General features: G+C 35.5%; 1 protein-coding gene across 1 annotated transcript in view; it reads left to right on the plus strand.

The window, feature by feature from the left end:
• The window catches only part of Abcb5 (ATP binding cassette subfamily B member 5), a 126,324-nt gene that overhangs the window by 41,744 nt on the left and 65,639 nt on the right, over positions 1–18,941 (plus strand). The window contains 3 exon segments of the mRNA XM_027932653.2: positions 1,302–1,427; positions 2,701–2,904; positions 7,267–7,437. Of these exon segments, the coding sequence (XP_027788454.2) occupies positions 1,302–1,427; positions 2,701–2,904; positions 7,267–7,437 (501 nt within the window).

Consider the following 18,941-nt stretch of genomic DNA (forward strand, 5'->3'; position numbering starts at 1 on the left):
CATATATATATATATATGTATATATATATATATATATATATATATATATATATATATATATATATTCAACTCCCTAGATTTCCTCCACTCCGGATTTGGGAGCACACCAGTATGCCTTGGGTTGATGGTGCCACCTACTGATGGTCCCTGGACATCATCCCCTCCCCCCCACCCTACCCCCCCTCCCCCCCGCCAGCATAGTAACTCACTTTAACCTTACAATTTCTAACTTGGGACACTATGCACCTCTTGTACCTTCTCTTTCTCCCTTTCCCAGGGCTTTTGCTGCATTAGCTGAGCCTCCAGTAACTTTCCTGCACTTTACACGTACACACAAGTATGTGTGTTTGTGTGTGTGTGTGCGCGCGCACACACACACACACACATTTCTTTACAAATGATGAGATCAGCAATAGAGTCTAAGAAAAAAATCCCATTATTTGGGCTGAATATATTATAGTTTGCAAGCATAGGTAGGTGAGTGCTACTCAACATGATTGCCATTGTCATTTGGAGAGGGTTATAATTGTGAGGCTGCTCTCACGTTGTGGTCTCTGGGACACTAAACACTGGAAGCTTGGGGCTGGGGCTGCACTCAGTGATAAAGCACTCGCCTCACAATATGAGGTACTGGGTTCGATCCTCAGCACCACATAAAAGTAAATAAATAAAGATATTGTGTCCATCTACAACTAAAAAGAAAAAAGAAAAAAAAACAATACTGGAAGTAAACCCCAGTCATTGAGAAAAAAATTTAAATGCTGCCCCATGTTAAAATGTCCACCTGTGATCCATCACCAGAGAGGGACAGTTTCTAATGGTGAAATCTCATTTGTGGGAGTTGCTGAGGAGCCTTGCCAGTTGTTCTATGGAATATGCTTTACAATAATATTAAGTATATTCTAAGGAAGAACTTCCTTAGCAAATTTAAAAAGGTATCTGGCAAGATTTCATTGACTTTTTGCAAATTAAAATTTTTACTAACTGGGTAGTCATGAACTTCATATAAGATATTTTAGCTCACTATGGGAACAGTTTGATGTGGTAGTTGATATCCTATAAGTACTCTTAACTAGATCTCTTCTTTATATAGAGGGATAATGAGAAATTCTTTTATTTTCCAAAACTATGTGGATTATTATTATACATGCACATGAAACAAACATAAGGTCTAAATTTGTTTTTAAGTGCCATAGAAGAATTTGCTTTCTGTTCATAATTACACATTAAATTTCTGAAAGCAAGTACATTATATTCTAGCTTTTTATAACTTTATGATTTTCTCCCATATGTTCCAATAGATTCTGAAAGGTCTGAATCTCAAAATTAAGTCTGGAGAGACAGTAGCCTTGGTTGGCCCCAGCGGCAGTGGGAAGAGCACAGCAGTCCGGCTTCTGCAGAGGTTATATGATCCTGGTGATGGCTTTGTAAGTTCAGGTTTCTAGGAGAACCACCCACAGTTCATGTGACAGGACAGGAAAGTGCCACCAGCACACACAGCTGACAGCAATGTCAGCTTTCAGTTTTCAAACAGAGAACTGAGAGAGAGGCCATGCTGTTTTCCTTCTGTGTATTTATTCATTCCACAAATATTTATTTAGTGCCTGCTATGTGTCAGGCATTGTTCTAGGCTCTAAGAATTCCTTCAGGAACAAAACAGATAAGATTCTCTGCTTTCAGAGAGTTCGAATTCTAATGACTGGACACAGATAATAAAATATGTAAATTATATAATATGTTAAAAGTGAATAGATGTTTTAGAGATGTTTAATAGAGAAGTTTGTAGTGCCCAGAACTTATCAAGAATTTCATCACAGAAGAATGATGTCCATAGACATCCTCACTTTCTTTGTTTTCTATACCTGTAATGTTGCACTTAACTTTCTCATCCTTATAAATGGCTCAGAGAATGCGACTATAATAATCCCAAATGAGTAATTCTTCATGCTTCTATTCAAACTTTCAATTGTTATTTTTAAAAGAAAATCTATCATATTGAAGCCTGATTTTACTTTAATTTTACTTCTTAGTCTTTGTAGTGTCTTCAATCCATGTGTCTATGATACTATTTACTAAACAGATTACTAGGAGAGCATTCATGTATAGTGCAGATGCAGAGAATATCCACTTGTGGACAGAGCATCAGGTTGCTGAAAAACAAAGATATGATCCCATGCCTGGGCTTCTGTCGCTGGAATATGTGGGGTAATGCAAGCATGCGTGGGGAAGACAGAGTTCATTTACTGTTGTTTATAGCAGTGAATAGAAGACATGTTTCTATTTTATGGTTAAGTGAGACATTAAAGAGAAGTAAAGAAGGCTATTTCCTAAAAGTCTCATCAGTCTTAAAACAACAAAACTGGGTTGTCCATTACCAAAATCTACTTTTAATAACATCAGTGGCACCCAGAGTATGTATCTTATTAATACCTAATTTGTGGATTTTAGAATAGAAATATCCAAGTAGCTTGGCAAGATTTTAAGCCAGTTTTTTTTTTTTTAAGTTTTGTTGGTTCCCATCAACCAGGAAAAAAAAAGTCTATTGAAAATATGTATGTCATAAATATTTCATCAAAATTTAGTTATAATCTTTGATTCCTAAGATACACTACTTCTCAGTTTGTATTTCACGCTAGGAGGAAAAACTAAAAACCAATACTGCCCAAGGCGACATAACATGGTTCCATCTTTGGACTGCAGATCACGGTGGATGAGAATGACCTCAGAGCCCTAAATGTGAGGCATTACCGAGAGCAAATCGGAGTGGTCAGCCAGGATCCTGTGCTGTTTGGAACCACCATTGGGAACAATATTAGGTATGGACGAGACAGCGTGACTGACAAAGAGATTGAGAAAGCAGCAAAGGAAGCAAATGCTTATGACTTCATCATGGAGTTTCCTAATGTAAGTATGCATTGCCTGTGTCCTCAGGGTGGGGTGACAGCACTGCAGGACTCCTGAATAAGATATGAAACCATAACTTCCAAAAAATAGTGGAGTGTGGTAATGAAACATCTATAGAGAAAAGTGCCCGGTATGTCACAAGGAAGAAATGTATCACAGGATGACCAGTTTTAGGAGAGTCATATTTAGTTCTTATTGGTTCTCACTGAAAATGGAAGGAAAAAAGAGATGAAAAATGTGTTAAATTACAGCAAAGAAGAATGAAACAAAAATCATCAGCTCAAACTGAGAAAAATATGTATCTGTGAAAATGTTGATTTGTGAGGCCATCTTGTGGCTGAGACAGGGACTGTCGCACACACCACGTTCAGGTTGGTTCTGTCAGTACAAAGGGGAGACTGGTCACCTTCAAAAGCGCAGGAAGCTAATGTGGAATAAGAAATGTGGAATCATGCTTATAAATATATATAATGAATTTAAAGTTTTTGCTAATAGAACATATCTGATCCTAGTGGATATTTATAATTGTCAGAGTTATAAATTTTTTATTTACATTACCTAAAGTTTTAGTTTATCAGTTTTACCTTTTGCTGTGTGGCGCACCCTGTGAAATATAAAAGAATGATATTTGAAATTAAAATATGTATAAAATTTCATCGTGCCAGGAAATCACATAGGAAAAATTTCCTTTTAGTGGACCTATTTTACAAACCACACTCAATGGGTCTTAATCATTTTCTTTGGATTTTTAAATAAAAATTTGCATTATGCCGATAGTTGCCTCTTACCCCATTATTCAGGGTCATGATTAGCACGTGATTTAAACCACTAAATCATCAAAGGCTTTAGGTGACATTTTGTTCCTTTGAGAGACTTCCTCTCCTCAATGTATCCAGGGGTCTCTAGCTTCCCACTTGGAATTAGGGAACTTTTCTTGTCTATTAAATCATGCCTTGCAAGTTGCTTTTACTAAAAGACCATAACTATATAAAGATGCCTCTGCCTATAAAGCTAATAGTAGATCCTAAAGCTATAATCCAATGAATAAATTAAGGAAGCTGGCTTATTATGAGGAAAACTGAATTTCATGAGCATAGTTAACCAGAGAAATAAGAGAAAGCATAAAAATATGCAGTTAATTCAAGTAGTTGAGAAATTAGGGAAAACTTTCTCAAAAATGAAAAGCAGGGATTAGGGGTGTGGCTCAGAAGAATAGCATTTGCCTAGCATGTGTGAGGCACTGGGTTTGATTTTTAGCACCACATATAAATAAATAAAATAAAGGTCCATTGACAACTAAAAAATATTTTTAAAAAATAAATAGCATTATTTTTTCTGTAATATATACATATTTTTAAAGTAATACATTAAAATTTGCTAGATGCTAGACAACTTTTCACTCATAAAAAAATGGCTAAAACCTAAAGGGTATAGGACAATTACTTTCAAGTATTGGACACGAGGTAATGAAAGACGGAGATTCCTGAAGGAAAGCAGAGTTTCTCAAGAAGAAGCTCCATGCACTTGCAGCATTCTGCCTGGGAGCAGATTTCTGAACTTGCTTCTGTGAACTGGGATCCAGACAGAACATTGGCAGTCCCACTGAGCCTTAAAGCAGAGATCCATTTTTAGGGCAGTTAGGGCAACTGGAAAGGTGATTTCAAAAAGCTGTGGAGTTGAGGTGGCGGGGTAGAAGTCCAAGAGAGCACTCCTCAGGAATCTGTGTCTAAGGATAAGCCTACCAAGTTTACCAGAAAGCAACAACTGCAAGGTTGAGAGTAGCACACAGTCAGGGCTGTGGGGATGTCAATGTGCAGCCTGGCCAGAATGAAGAGATGCCATTAACACCTGCTTAACTCCCCAGCCTGTAGCTCAGATGCCACATAAGGCATCTCTCAGGAGTGAGGACCACAGCTTAGAGTTAAGACCAACTGAAAGTCATGCTGGGGTGTTCAGAAGGTTCTAAAAATGGTGCTGGAACCACACAGAAAAAAAAATAAGAAAGAAAAAGAAATGCCACCTTTATATTAAACCATACACAAAAATGGATTTGCCATAGATCTTAGACCAAAATGTGAAAGCTTAAACTTTAAAAAAAAATAAAAACTTAGAAGAAATTTCTTGTGACTTTGAGGTAGGCAAAAAATTCTTAGAAAGCATTTACTGTTTTAAAATATGCTAAATTAGAGTTAATCAAAATTAAAACCTCCTATTTAAAGGACACCATTTACAAAATTAAAAAGCAAAGATACACTAATAAATATAATTTCTTTAAAAAAAAATCAAAGGGGCTGGGGATATAGCTCAATTGGTAGAGTGCTTGCTTCCCATGCACAAGGCCCTGGGTTCAATCCCCAGCACCACAAAAACAAACAAGAAAAATGAGCTGATCATGAAACCGAGCTGTAATTTATTTGAACTAATTGAACATAAAAACACAATTAAAAAAAAAGCAAAGATACAAAGTGCAAGAAAGCATTCAAATGATGTTAATCCAGAATGTATAAAAACTATTACAATTCATAATAAGACAAAAAAGTAAAACTAAATTAAAAGTGGACAAAAAAAATGAATAAACATTTTATAAAAGAAGAATCAAATTAACAATATACAAGAAACATTCAACATTATTAGTCACCAGGAAAAACTAAAGCAAAGCCATATGAGATTCTGCTTCACACTCATTAAAATTGTCAAAATTTAAAAAGTAACAAAATTAACTTTTGGTGATGATGTGAGCAATGAGATCTCTTATTCATTTTGATAAAAGTGAAATCAGTATCATTTTAGAAAGCAATTTGACTTTTTATAATGTTAACATATAATTATGACTCAGCATTCTATTCCTATGTAGTTTTCCAAAAGAAATTAAAACATAACCACAAAAATATCTTTTATATGAATATTCATAGTAGCTTTATTTGTAATAGTCAAAAATTGGAAACAAGCAGCTGAATGTCTAAACAAATTGTTTCCAAATGAAATACAGTTTCTAAGTCAAGTCTGAACTTCAGAAAAACACCTTTTTTTTTTTTTTTTTTAGTATAAGCATGTACCATACAATATATAGGACACACTTAGGTTAAAAATAAAATTAGTTGTTTTTCTGAAGTTCAGATTTAACTGAGCTCTGTGAGATTATTTTGCATGTTTTCATTTGGTTTTACTAAATCCAGCAATCCAAGGTAGATTCACATTGAGTGGAACACTACTCAGTAAATGGAAGCAAACTTTTGACAGATCATAGATGACTCTCCAAAACATTTTTCTAGATACAGGAAGCCAGCCCCCACAGAGTATATACTGTATGAGTCCACTAATATGAAGTTCTAGAATCAGTAAAATTGATTTAGAGTAATAAAAATCCAATCAGGTTAGTGCTGGGGGATAAAGCTCAGTTGGTAGAGTGCTTGCTTCATATGCATAAGGCCCTGGGTTCAATCCCCAGCACTACAAAAAAAAAAAAAAAATTCAATCAGTTCTCCTGAGGCAGTGCTCAGACTGGAGAGAAATGGAGCATGAGAAAACTTTCCAGATAATAGCTGTGTTGTATCTCTTTATTGAGGTGGTAGTAATATGGGTGTACTCATTTGTCAAAATTCATAGACCTATATCCTTAAAATAAGTGCATTTTATTGTGTATAAACTTTTCTATGATAAAGTTGATATTAAAAAAAAAAAACACATGAAGCCTCTAGAAATTAAAGGTTTAGAAAGAATCCTTAACTTTGTATCCTTGAAAAAATGAACTTTGCATCAGGGACGTCAACAACAGAAGATTATCAACACTGCTTTATTGGTTCTACAGGTTTGTCCAACCATAAATATGTAACAGATCTTTGTAAAAGATGCAGTTGCCAAGAATAAAAGACTTTAAAAGACAGAAAAAGTCTCCCAAGATTGAGAAAAGTTTTAGGGAAAAGTTGGCTTTTGCAGTAATCTTTTTTTAATACTGTTTTTCATAGTATCCAGAAAGGAAATTGAAAATAACATCAAGTTACTCATAAGCATTTCAAATGATAATTACATATGTGCATTACAATGATTCTTTTAAAGATTTTAAAGCATTCTAAGAAAGTTTAAAAGAAATTTGAAAATTAGTTCCAATTATTAATTTTTCTAAAACCCATGTTTGTCATGGTTTTTAGTCCTGTTTTAGTCCTGAGTATTTCTTATCCTCTTTTCACCAGACTCCACCTTTTTTATTGTTGTTTGTTTTTACAAGGAAAAAAAAATCAGAGGTTGAAATCAGCTTAACCTGATATTAAAACACAACTGGGTCTGTCATTTCCTATTCTAAAATTATTTTGCCTTCTACTTCTGTGCTTTTTTTTTTTTTTTTTTTGTATGTCTATTTCATAGAAATTTAACACATTGGTAGGAGAAAAAGGAGCCCAGATGAGTGGAGGACAGAAACAGAGAATCGCGATTGCTCGAGCTTTAGTTCGAAACTCTAAAATTCTGATCTTAGATGAGGCTACATCTGCCCTGGATACAGAAAGTGAATCAATTGTTCAAGCTGCACTGGAGAAAGTAAGTGAACAGAAGCATTGCTTATTTCATATTCCTGGATCACTGTTGATCTTAAGTACAAGAAAGTGCACATCTATGGTGATTACTAAATTCAGAGCTCTTCTTAAGATTTGGATGAAAGGTATGATTTGGAGGGAGAAGTAAATGCTACAGGTGTTGCTAAGTATACATACACACACGGATGTATACTTACATACACACACACACACACACACACATACACAAACACACAGAGGCTGATATGCCATCATCCCATTAATCCCTCCATTCCAATGAGTATGTACTTTGCAATTCCCCATAGTCATCCCCACACCACCATCAATCACAACAATCCATACACACCAGTGTGATTCTCTGCTTTGACCACTTTTCTTCTTTAGAACAGCCCTGGATTAACACGATTAGTACAATTTCACAAGGAGTAAAAAGCACTGACCTTGACCCACTCTCCTCCAGCAGTCCCAGCCCTCACACCACACACTGACCTCTGGCTCACCACAGACACACCAACTGAAAGCCTCAGTGCAGCCTTGGTCCTGCACCAAATTACACTGCAGCTGGAGGGCAGTTGAAAAATCTCTGCGTGGCCAAATGCTCCTTTAAATCATGGTCTTCAGATCCCTCAGAAGGCTAATGGCACATTCTATTTTGCACTTACTTGGAAATGTATTAAGTGTTTTTCTCTAAGAATATAGCAGGCTTCTCTTTCAATACTGACTTTATGGGACTAGAAATGGAGGTCAGAGTGCCTACTGCTTATTTAAAAATCTATTAGTTACTATTATTTACTCACCAATGAGTTTAGAGGGTTTTGCCCTCCTTTCCCTACCATGATGACAGTACACATGTTGCTTATATGATATGGAAATCCATGTTTATCGCAGACACTTTGCCAGTTGAGGTCATCTTGGTAGAAAAGCAATAAGGACCAGGCTGAAGTTTTATTCATTTATTTATACTGAATAACTAGGACAGGGATCTCTATTTGATAAATTGTTTTTAATACCAGTGATGTTTGGATAATTAGGGCTTAAATGTACTAAAGAATAATTACACTTAACATACCTGTCTCTTAATTTACATAAGATATTTTAAAATGAAATAGATGCTCTAGCAGTTTTGAGATTAAATGTTGTGCCCATTGTCTTTTCATCTGTTAATCACTTCAGGCAATGAAAACAAGTTCAGACTTTTAAAACAAATGGTTGCTTGACAACATAATAAATTAATAAATATTATTTTTTTAGTGGCTGAAGTAAAATCTCTGTCCTAAGAGAAAGAAGGATGCAAACCATTTGTAAACTGTGATTCCAATTACATAAAATAGATGTATGTACCTGTGAACAAACATGAAGGCAAGGTATATATAAACAGTCAAGAATTGCTTAACAATGGAGATATGTTCTAAGAAATGTGACATTAGGTGATTTCATCCTTGTGGGAGCATCATAGAGAGTATAGTTAGTATAACCTGCTACCCACCTGGGCTATATGGTATAATATGTTGCCTCTTGGCTATGAACATGTACAACATAACTGTGCTGAAAATTGTGGCCATTGTAATATAATGTATATCTAAACATAAAAAGTACAGTAAAAGCTATGATATAAAAAAAATTAAAATGGTACACCTGTATAGGGCACTTACCATGAATGAAGGTTGCAGTGGGTGATGTTGCTCTGGGTGAGTCCGAGAGTGAGCAGGGAGTGAATGAGAAGGCCCAGGACACTACTGTACACTGCTGGAGACGTTATGAACACTATGCACCTAGGCTTCACTACATTTATATTTAAAACCTTTCTTAAACAATAAATTACCACGAGCTTACTGTAGCTTCCACTTTATAAACTTGAGTTTTTTTAAACTTTCTACTCTGGTAATAACAGGCAGCTTAAAAACACAAACACAGGGCACAGCTGTACAAAAATATTTTCTCTTTATATCCTTATTGTATAAGCTCTTTTTCATTTTAAAATTTTTTTACTTTTTAAGCTTTTTTGTTCAGAACTAAGACACAAACACATATGTTGACTGAGGCCTCTGTGTGGCACCTGCACACACACACCTGGAGGTCTTCAGGGGCAGCAACAAATAGAACTGCCATCTCCCGTGACAATAGTGCTTCTTCCAGAATCTCTCTTGAAGAAACTACCTGACCGTTTAATAGTTAACTTTTTTTCTATAAGTAGAAAAGTAGCCTTTCAAATAAAGATTAAAAAAAATAGAGTTAGGTTAACTTATGAACCAGTAACAATCAATCACTCATTATCACATATTGTATGTTGTACATACCTGTGTGAGCTTTGCTTTGGTACAACTGGCAGTCTAGTAGACATGTTAACACCAGCATCACAAAAGAACACATGAGTAACACTTTGCACTGTGACATTACAGTGGCTGCAACATCACTTGGGGACGAGAATTTTTCAGCTCCATTATAACCTTATGGGACCACCATCATATATTCAGCATGTTTTTGACCAAAACTTCTTTATGTGGAACATGTTGGTGTGGGAGAATTATGGAAGAATTTGATTCATTTTTTAAAAATTATTTTTAAATAATTATGTAAATATTAATTTACATATATTTAAATATAAATTTTAAATAATTTTTTAATTATGTATTGTTTTTCAGTTCTTCAAGGGGGATATTAAATCAGTGCTGTAGTGAAGGGTGTAGAACTGTTTTATGTAGGGACTTTCTGGCCTTTTGTGAGGCAAAGAGCAAGGATAAGCAATGGGATAAAAGGCAACATTTGGAATTGGATTGATTATATACTCCAATTTAGTGGAAAATGGCTCATGGCTGAGGGGAGAGCTCAAGTGCAGGCACAGAGATCAAAGCTCTAGCGCCACCAGCATCCTCTCCACCTGCTGCTGTGGAGGTTGTGGAGTCTCGTCCTTAGAGATGTCTCTGCCTAGAAAGGACAAGGCATCCAGCAGATCTCATTTCTGCTTATCTAAGAACCTTGCTACTGATTCAGCCTAGCTCACAACAGGTAGCAGAATTTTGCAGCTCAAAATGCCATTCAAGCCACCAAACAAGAAAGCAAATACAGTGAAATGCATCCCTTCTCCCAAGTGAAGGCTACATGCACCTTCCTCCACAGCCTCACATAGCCTCCCATCCCAGTCTCCTCATTACCCCAGTACTTTCCATTTACCTGAAGTTCTAGAACCAGTGAAACTCATCAATGGCTATGAAAATAAAATTAGTAATTTCCTAACACTAAGATGAGCTTGAAGATTATTACAGTAGCTAACTCCTGGTTTTAGCCTCTCTTTAGTCTGGTCCCTGCACAGCAGCCTTGTATTGCTGTTACCTTGTAAATTTGATGATGTCACACTTCTACTGGAATGCTCCAGTGGCTCCTCAATTCACTCTAAGTAATAGCCAAATTCCTTATATTAAACTACAACGCTCTGTGGAGTTGTGTCCTTCTGGAACTCTACTTCCCTTCATCCTCCCTTACTTAGGCTGCTCCTTAAACACTCCATGTTTTCATTGGATGACACACTCTGTTATTTGGTTACTATCTCTCCTCTGGAATGTAAACTCTTTGGTGGCAAAGGCTTTGTCTGATTGACTTCAGCACCTCCATCACCAGCAGTGGAGCAAGACTAGGCACTTAACAGAGAGCTAAGAAAAACTAGTTGAATGGATTTTGGACGAATGTGATACAGGATAATTTTGAGACCTGAAGTGCTCTTTTCTGGACTTCTTGATTTAGGATTAACAAAAACTAGTTTTACATGGTTAATCTTGTTCAAGGAAAGATCTAGGATTGGTAGATAAGGATTTATGTCATAGGGAAGGAGCTACTGCTCTGTGATTAGTTTGGACCTGACATGCCAGTACTCAGGCTATCCCTTACCCCGACTCCTAGGTTGGTAGCATAGCAGTGAGCATTTGCAGTTCCCTGGGGAAGTCACATTGCTCTTGTGATAAAAAAGCCTAAGAAAACCCTTTGAAATGTTAAATGCAGTATATAAATCTAAGGAATGTTATTATTAAGGAATGTTCAGCTTTCAAATCAGTGCAGAACCTCTAAAAAAGACTGTTTGCTAATTATGAGGGAAAGGATTTCACCAGTTTTATTATTTGAATAGACAAAGTTGCTTTGTTGCCATCCTCAGGGACATCTCTGCATATCCTCATGGGCAACATGTACACATCTCTGTGCATGTGCATCTATGATACAACCTATTGGTCTTCCTCCAAGCCCTCTTACATTATATGGGTACTACTTAGAGAGCTGAAAAATAGGGGAATTGCATTAGGCTGTGGCCTATTTTATTAAATTAAGCTCCAAGAAGTAGTTAACAAAAGTCAAAGGAGGCCAGAGTTATTTTTACCCATACACCACACACACACACACACACACACACACACACACGCACACACACAGGTGTGTCTGGTCTGCATCAGCTAAATATCTTACTCTGTATTTATATATGGAATTGGAAGTTTTTAAAATTTATTTTTAGTCATTAGTAGCAACACTTCAATAATTGGAAACAGAAAGGGGATTTCTGCAAGGGGGTTTTCTTGACTGGAACTTAGCCAGAAGAGCAAAGGTAACACACAAAATACCTCATGCTAAAAACCTCATGGGACATTTTGGAAGCCTGCTTAATCAAGCTCACATTTGTAAGGCTTGGTGTTAAACATTAAGCCACTTGCTTCTTTTAGGGTAGTAGTTCTCCGCTTTGATAAACCAAGTTCCATAAAGAGTTGCATTTAAAAAGGAAAAAATAAAATAGTGTAATTCTTTAGCAAAAATGTATACATACACATGTACAAGATTTATTTGTAATAATGAGAGATTTAGAGAAACCCTGAAGCCATTCATGGGTCATTATTTTAGACATAGCAAAGATAATAGAGTGCACAAGAACTCTGGAGATATTTATTCTCCTATTTAACAGAGCACACTCTGAGGAAGCAAGAGGTTAATTCACAGCTGGGCAGTACTGAAGCCAAAGCCAGACCCTAGACAGTGGGCTTCTACCTCATTCATGTAACCACCATACTACCTTGCCTCAAGTTTACACATTTGCTAGACATCAGAGTCAAGACAGAATCCATATTAGGCTTCCTATATGATATAGCAATTCCACATCTGGGCATATGCCACAAGTAATTGAAAGCAGGATCTCAAAGAAATTGTGTTCACAGTAGAATCATTCACAACAGCTAAAAGATAAGAACAACCCTAATATCTGTCAACAGATGATAAACAAAACATGGTAGAGACATACACTAGAATAGCACCAGTCTTGAAAAGGAATGAAAACTGATACATGCTACAACAATCGTGCCCACTGAAGACATTACATTAAGCAAAATACACCAGAGACAAAAGGACAAACATTGCATGATGTCACTCATATGAAGACCTAAAATAGTTAGATTAACAGAGACCGAAGTAGACCAATGGTTACCAGGGGTGGAAGAGAAAGAAACATTGGGAGTTACTGTTTAAAGGGTACAGTAACAGTTTCAATTATGGAATGATGATTCAATTATGGGATAGTAGTGATGGTTACACAACACTGAACATACTTGTGCATGAAATTGAACTTTTAAAACAATCAAAGTTATAAATTTTATGAAATGTATATTTTACCCCCAAAAGAATAGTAATCTAGACCTGAGTATAAAAGAATGATTTTTAAAAACTAAAAAATAGGGGCTGGGGTTGTGGCTCAGTGGTAGAGCGCTCACCTAGCATGCATGAGGCACTGGGTTCGATCCTCAACACCACATAAAAATAAAAAATAAAGATACTGTGTCCACCTAAAACTAAAAAAAATAAATATTAAAAAAAAACTAAAAAATAAAAGAATAGTGAAACAGAGGAATTTGACCTCTCAAGTTCAGAAAGACCCAGGAAAGAGAAATCCATGCTTCAAACCATAATCCAAACTGAATGTCCTTTATGAGTTTATAATAGCCTTACTTTGTCCCTGAGAGTTGTTTATTTTGATCCTATTGTATATGTAACTGGTGTATTTCTCTTTCATAAATGAATTTAAATCACTCCTACTTCACAAAACATTTCAAAGTCTTAAAAGTCTTTTTAAGTATTTAAAAAAGAATGTTTTTCCATTGTATGGATAAGTATCTTAGTAACTTCCGTGTATTTAACTTATTCCTAAACCCCGCCCTCCCCAACAAATAAAGAAAATACCTATATGATATATTGATTTACTAATTGTTACCAAATGAGATATCTCTATTGTTTAGCCTTCTGGGCTACATGTATAGCATCCTTTCCTTTTGCAAGAAAGACAATTTATTATTATAGCATTTTCTCTTCTGGCCTGCAATTTACTTCATAATTTTTGTTGTTGTTGTTGCTTTAAATTTTCAACAAATACTTAAATTAGGCATTTTTAATAAAGTACTAAAAGTCAATAAGTAGTCTTACATTATCTCCAGTTGTTAACGTGTTTGTTAACTTATTTAGAAGTAAGAATGAAGAGATTCTAGGCTATAAAAAGAAAGCTTTTCACTATCGGATATTATTCCATGTTCCTAATTAGATAGGAACAAAGATTCTTAATATTTTTTAGCTAAGAGGCCTTAAGCTGAGCACACAGATATTCACAAAGGTAGATTCCTTCAAGTAGAAAGGAAGGGGTCAAGAAGGAGGTGAGTCACTTATTAAATATGGCTTCTAAGTGCCAATACTTTGCTCTTTGTCTTTCTTCTGACAAAGGAGAAAGCATTCTCAGACAGGTGATATGGCTTGACAGCAGTCACACATTGTTGAGCCCTGGAACCAGTGTTGACCCAGAATACTAACCCAGTTGGCTTTCAACATCCCAGGGAGGTAGTTAAGAAATCAAAAATCCTGGGTTTTCCTTTTAACTACCCTAATGACCTTCTTATAAAAGATGGTCAGTTAAAATTTGATAGTCTATAAGGAGAGGAAAATGTAAGAGTAGTGAGATGTTTTAGACTTTATTCTCTGAGCACCAGGAAACTAGGGTGGTTTCCAAGGCCTCTCAAAGAGGAGAGAAGGTAGGGAAATGAGGAAGACAAGCAGGCAGGGCTTCTCCCAACTCGACTGGCAGTTCAAACAAAGCTATAACCCAATTGTGTGGCTGCTTTAAAAAAAAAAAAATCAAGTTCCCACATTAACTTTCATTTGGCAAAAAAATTTTGAAGCATAAAAAGAAAAATGTTAAGACTACAGGACCATATCACGGAGGGAGTGTCACAGATGGGCCCCAGTGCAACTGAGGCAACCTCCAGGAGCCAGTGAGAGGAACTTGTGTTCTCACAGGTTTCCCACACCACACTTGCCACCAGGACACCAGAAATCTCTGTTTATGGGCTTTATCAGAGTATGGTAGGGCTGCTATTTCACCCAGGAGTCGAGTAAAAGCAGGCCTTCTGAAAGGCAGGAGGTTCTGAATTATTCTTTCTTTTCCTGTTACCTACCTTTAGTCAAGGTTACCCACCACTGGTTCTCACCAACTATTATCCTCAGATCCTTTATCTCTTCCAGCACCTTCTATTCCAAAGTCCAAGCCAATTACCTGGTGATTTATGGCTGGGTGTGGAATTTTGAAGTCATCTGAACAAAGTTGGCAAAGTGTAAGGTAGAAGCCTACCCTCCTGTTGACCTTTGTTTGGCCAAATACCTAATTGTTTGGCTTCTGGCTTTGTGTAATCAGTGAAGTAGAAGAGGAGACACTAGAAAACTCTTTCAAAATTGTAGTAGCAACAAAGACATTGAAAAATCTATCACACCTTCTTTGAAGCATGTAGAAAAACAGAAGAATAAGTCACATTACCTCACCTGTCTTTACTGAAGTTCTGGCTAAAAAACAAAGTATCAGCTCAGATTTTCTTGATCAGTTTTTCGGGTGGCCTTGAATGCCATAATCTCTCCTATGTTTAAGTCTGAAATTATTGTTGAATTCTTTTTATTCTTCACTGTGACTAATATTTCAGTTTTAGGTAACATTGATGATAGAGGAGAGATGTGTTTTTTCTGGTGCATTTTATACTACAATACTTGTAGGTCACTTTATAAGCCTTTGATGTGTCATTTTGTCCCTTTAAAGTTGTTAGCTATTTCTGTGATTTGTTTGATATATACAGATGTTATAATAAATTAAATTATAACAAACACCATTTATAGTTTAAACCAGGAGCCTGGCAGAGTCAAAGTGATACACATGGGCAAAAGCAGATGATCATCGCAGCCTGCTGGAGCTCTAATGGTATCAAATCAGAACTTAAATGGTTTCCCCCATCCTCTGTTTTCAGGTGTCACATATAATCATTCACTTTTGCAAAATAGGTAAACCTGCTTCCTATGGAATGCTAAAAGGTAAAGACAAATGAGAAGAGATGTGTATTAAAATACCTGTCACATGGACCCTCTGCAAGGAAGGAAGCTCTATTATACTATACATTTCCATCCTGAAACCTTGTGATTCTGATTCTGTGAAGCAATGTGTGTATACAATTCTCAGACCTTTTCTAGGTGCAGCCTCTTAACTATTTGATCTTAAAACAGTCTGTCAGCATCCTTAGAGTATGTTGTGTTGTATGTTCCCTTTTATATTTTTAAACTAAATTCCATACACATTCATTTGATTTTAGAAATATTTGATAGTATTGTAAAATCAATGAGATTTTTTTTTTGTGTGTGTAACCTCATATAGTTTCATCAATAAAGTCTGAGATCTGCTTGTAGAAAAGAATATTTGTTACCCCAAGGGAATGTAACTGAGAAAATGAGAGAGGCTTAGGCAGCAGCCAGGACACCTGTTTTCACCTCTATTGTGGTCACCTTTCTAATGCATACCTGCTCAACAATATCATGCTTACATTCCCCTTTAAAAGGTTACAGGCTAGTCCCAGAGTCCCCAAGACCCAGAATAGAATTCATACTTGAAGTTCAAGAAGAAAAATGAGCTTAGTATAGGTAATATGTCTTTTGTTTAAAAAGTAAGTACGTCATACAGACTAAATTGAGACATTGTACAAAACATCTGACTAGTATTCCTTGAAAATATTATGTTCCTCAAAAAGTAGGGAGATCTGAGAAACTGCCACAGCCAAGAGGAGGCTTAGGAGACAATATGACTCAGTGAAACATGACATTCTTTGGGGATCCTAGAACTGAAGAAGGATACTGGATAAAACATATTAGAGGACTTCACATAAGCATGAGGTTCAGATAGTAATGATATACCCGTACTGCTTCATTATTTGTGGCAAATGCATTATTTATTAGCACAAGGGGATGATATATTTGCAGGGTACATGGAAGCTATCTATAGTATCTTTGCAACTTTTCTGCAAATATAAAACTATTCTAAAATAAAACTTTTATTTTAAAAAACTAGTTGCATTTTTACCAAATTTTGTTCTATCATTTATAAAGATGCTTCTACATTAGCAAGCTTAGAATTACCACATAAAATTAAATGAGAGACAGACAAAAACAAAAGGCAAATAATAAAAACAGTTTCCCCAAATACCCTGAGCTACTAATTCATTTAATAAAATTTCTCTATGTTTGGCAATATAAAAAATAAAGGATACAGTAAATTTTTGGTGGGCACTATAATTCTCTGCTGAAGATGTATGTTGCATAAAATTGCTAAAGAAACTTGAATATGCTAGTAAGTAAGTGCTAATTAATAATATTTTAATGTGTTTATTGTCAAACCTTCATGAAGTTAAGAAAAAGAAATCCTCCTACAGATAACCCTACATCAGAGTTGTCCTAATCCACTTGATCATTATGTCTGTGGAGCATTCATTAAAATGTCTCAGCACCATTCAGGATTTCTGCTGGACATAAAAAAATGACCAATTGGTGTTCTGTATGCAATATATTATTTTGCCTGACTTTTTTTCTTAATAGCATTTTGTTGTTGTTGTTTAATTAACCTACACTTAACTGCATGTTAAAACATACAATTGAAAAGAGACACATATGCACACCTGTGAAACCATCAGCACGATCAAGATTGTCAACCATGTTTTTTAGATGTTTGTGTAACCACTCCATCTGGACCCTCCCGCACCCTCTTCTGACATTTGGCAACCAGTGATTTGCTTACCCTCACAAAAGATTAGTTTGGATTCTCTAGAATTTTATAGAAATATAGTCATACAGTATGTATTCTATTCTGCCTGGTTTCTTTCACTCAGCCTAATGTTTTTGAGACTCATTTGTGTTGTAGAATCCATCAATAATTTCTTTTTTTATTGGTGAATAGTGCTCCATTGTGTGGATATACTACAGTTGGCATACATAATTGCTCTTTAATTTTTCTGATCCAAAAACACAAATTTAAATGTTTTTTAATTGTAATTACGGGACTCCATCTCCCAGGTTTCCTGAGAAAGTTAAAGTCTGCCTGGATTGTCCCACTCAAGAGTGTCTTGTTTGAATGATACTTTTAGATGATCCAATTAATATAAATCAAACATATCAGAATATGTCTTTCTTAAAATAATAAAATGCTACAAAATAATAGTACAAATACTTAATTATAATGATGTAACTACTTTCAGTTTTTCATAATAACATCTATTTATTGCTCACATGCACACGTTACCCATAGGAAGAAAACCTATTTAAAATAAACATGCTTTTTCAAATTTTTTTAGCTTTCTTGCCTTTAAGCAAAAAATTATTTAATAATTTATTTAATAATTATTTAATACATGCATATTAAATAATTGAGGAAATTAAGAAAAACATAATCCATAGATACAATAATTACATATAGGCACCATTAATATTTTGATATATTTCTGTATAGGTATATTCTTTATATGGACACAGTTTTAAACATAATTAAAACAAGATGCATAATTTTCTTCTCATATTTTCCCATATAGCATTATATCATAAATTTTCCACTATCATTCAATTTTTTCATTGTTTTTGTTGTTGTTGTTTGGGTTTTGGTACTGAGGATTGAACTCAGGAGATCTCAACCACTGAGCCACATCCCCAGCCATATTTTGTATTTTATTTGTATCAGGGTCTCACTGAATTGCTAAGCACCTCGCTGTTGCTGGGGCTGGCTTTGAACTCACAATCTTTCTGACTCAGCCTCCCTAGCAGCTGGGATTACAGGTGTGCACCACTGTGCCCAGCTATCATTCAGTTTTAATAACTAATATTTTGAGAAATTTTTCCTCTCTTATAGATTTGGAACAGAGATTTATTTTTAAAAGTACTCACTACTTCATTAAGTATACCTGCTCCAACAGAGAGAGCTTCACAGAGAATAACTCAGCTATCAACATTCTAGTGCCAATCCTTCCAGTGACTGGCTGAGGCTTTGAACAAACTTTTTCATTTTCTGAATAGCTGTCCTTGTCTTTCACAGATAAGAATGAGAAGAGTAAGATAGAAATAGTATGAATAGTAATAGTAACTATCATGTTGAGTCCCTACGAATTTGTAGTGTGCATATAGAGTGCTCGAAGAATTTGTAAAATGTGCAAA

Source organism: Marmota flaviventris, chromosome 1 (genome assembly GCF_047511675.1).
Source record: "Marmota flaviventris isolate mMarFla1 chromosome 1, mMarFla1.hap1, whole genome shotgun sequence".
NCBI lineage: Eukaryota > Metazoa > Chordata > Mammalia > Rodentia > Sciuridae > Marmota > Marmota flaviventris.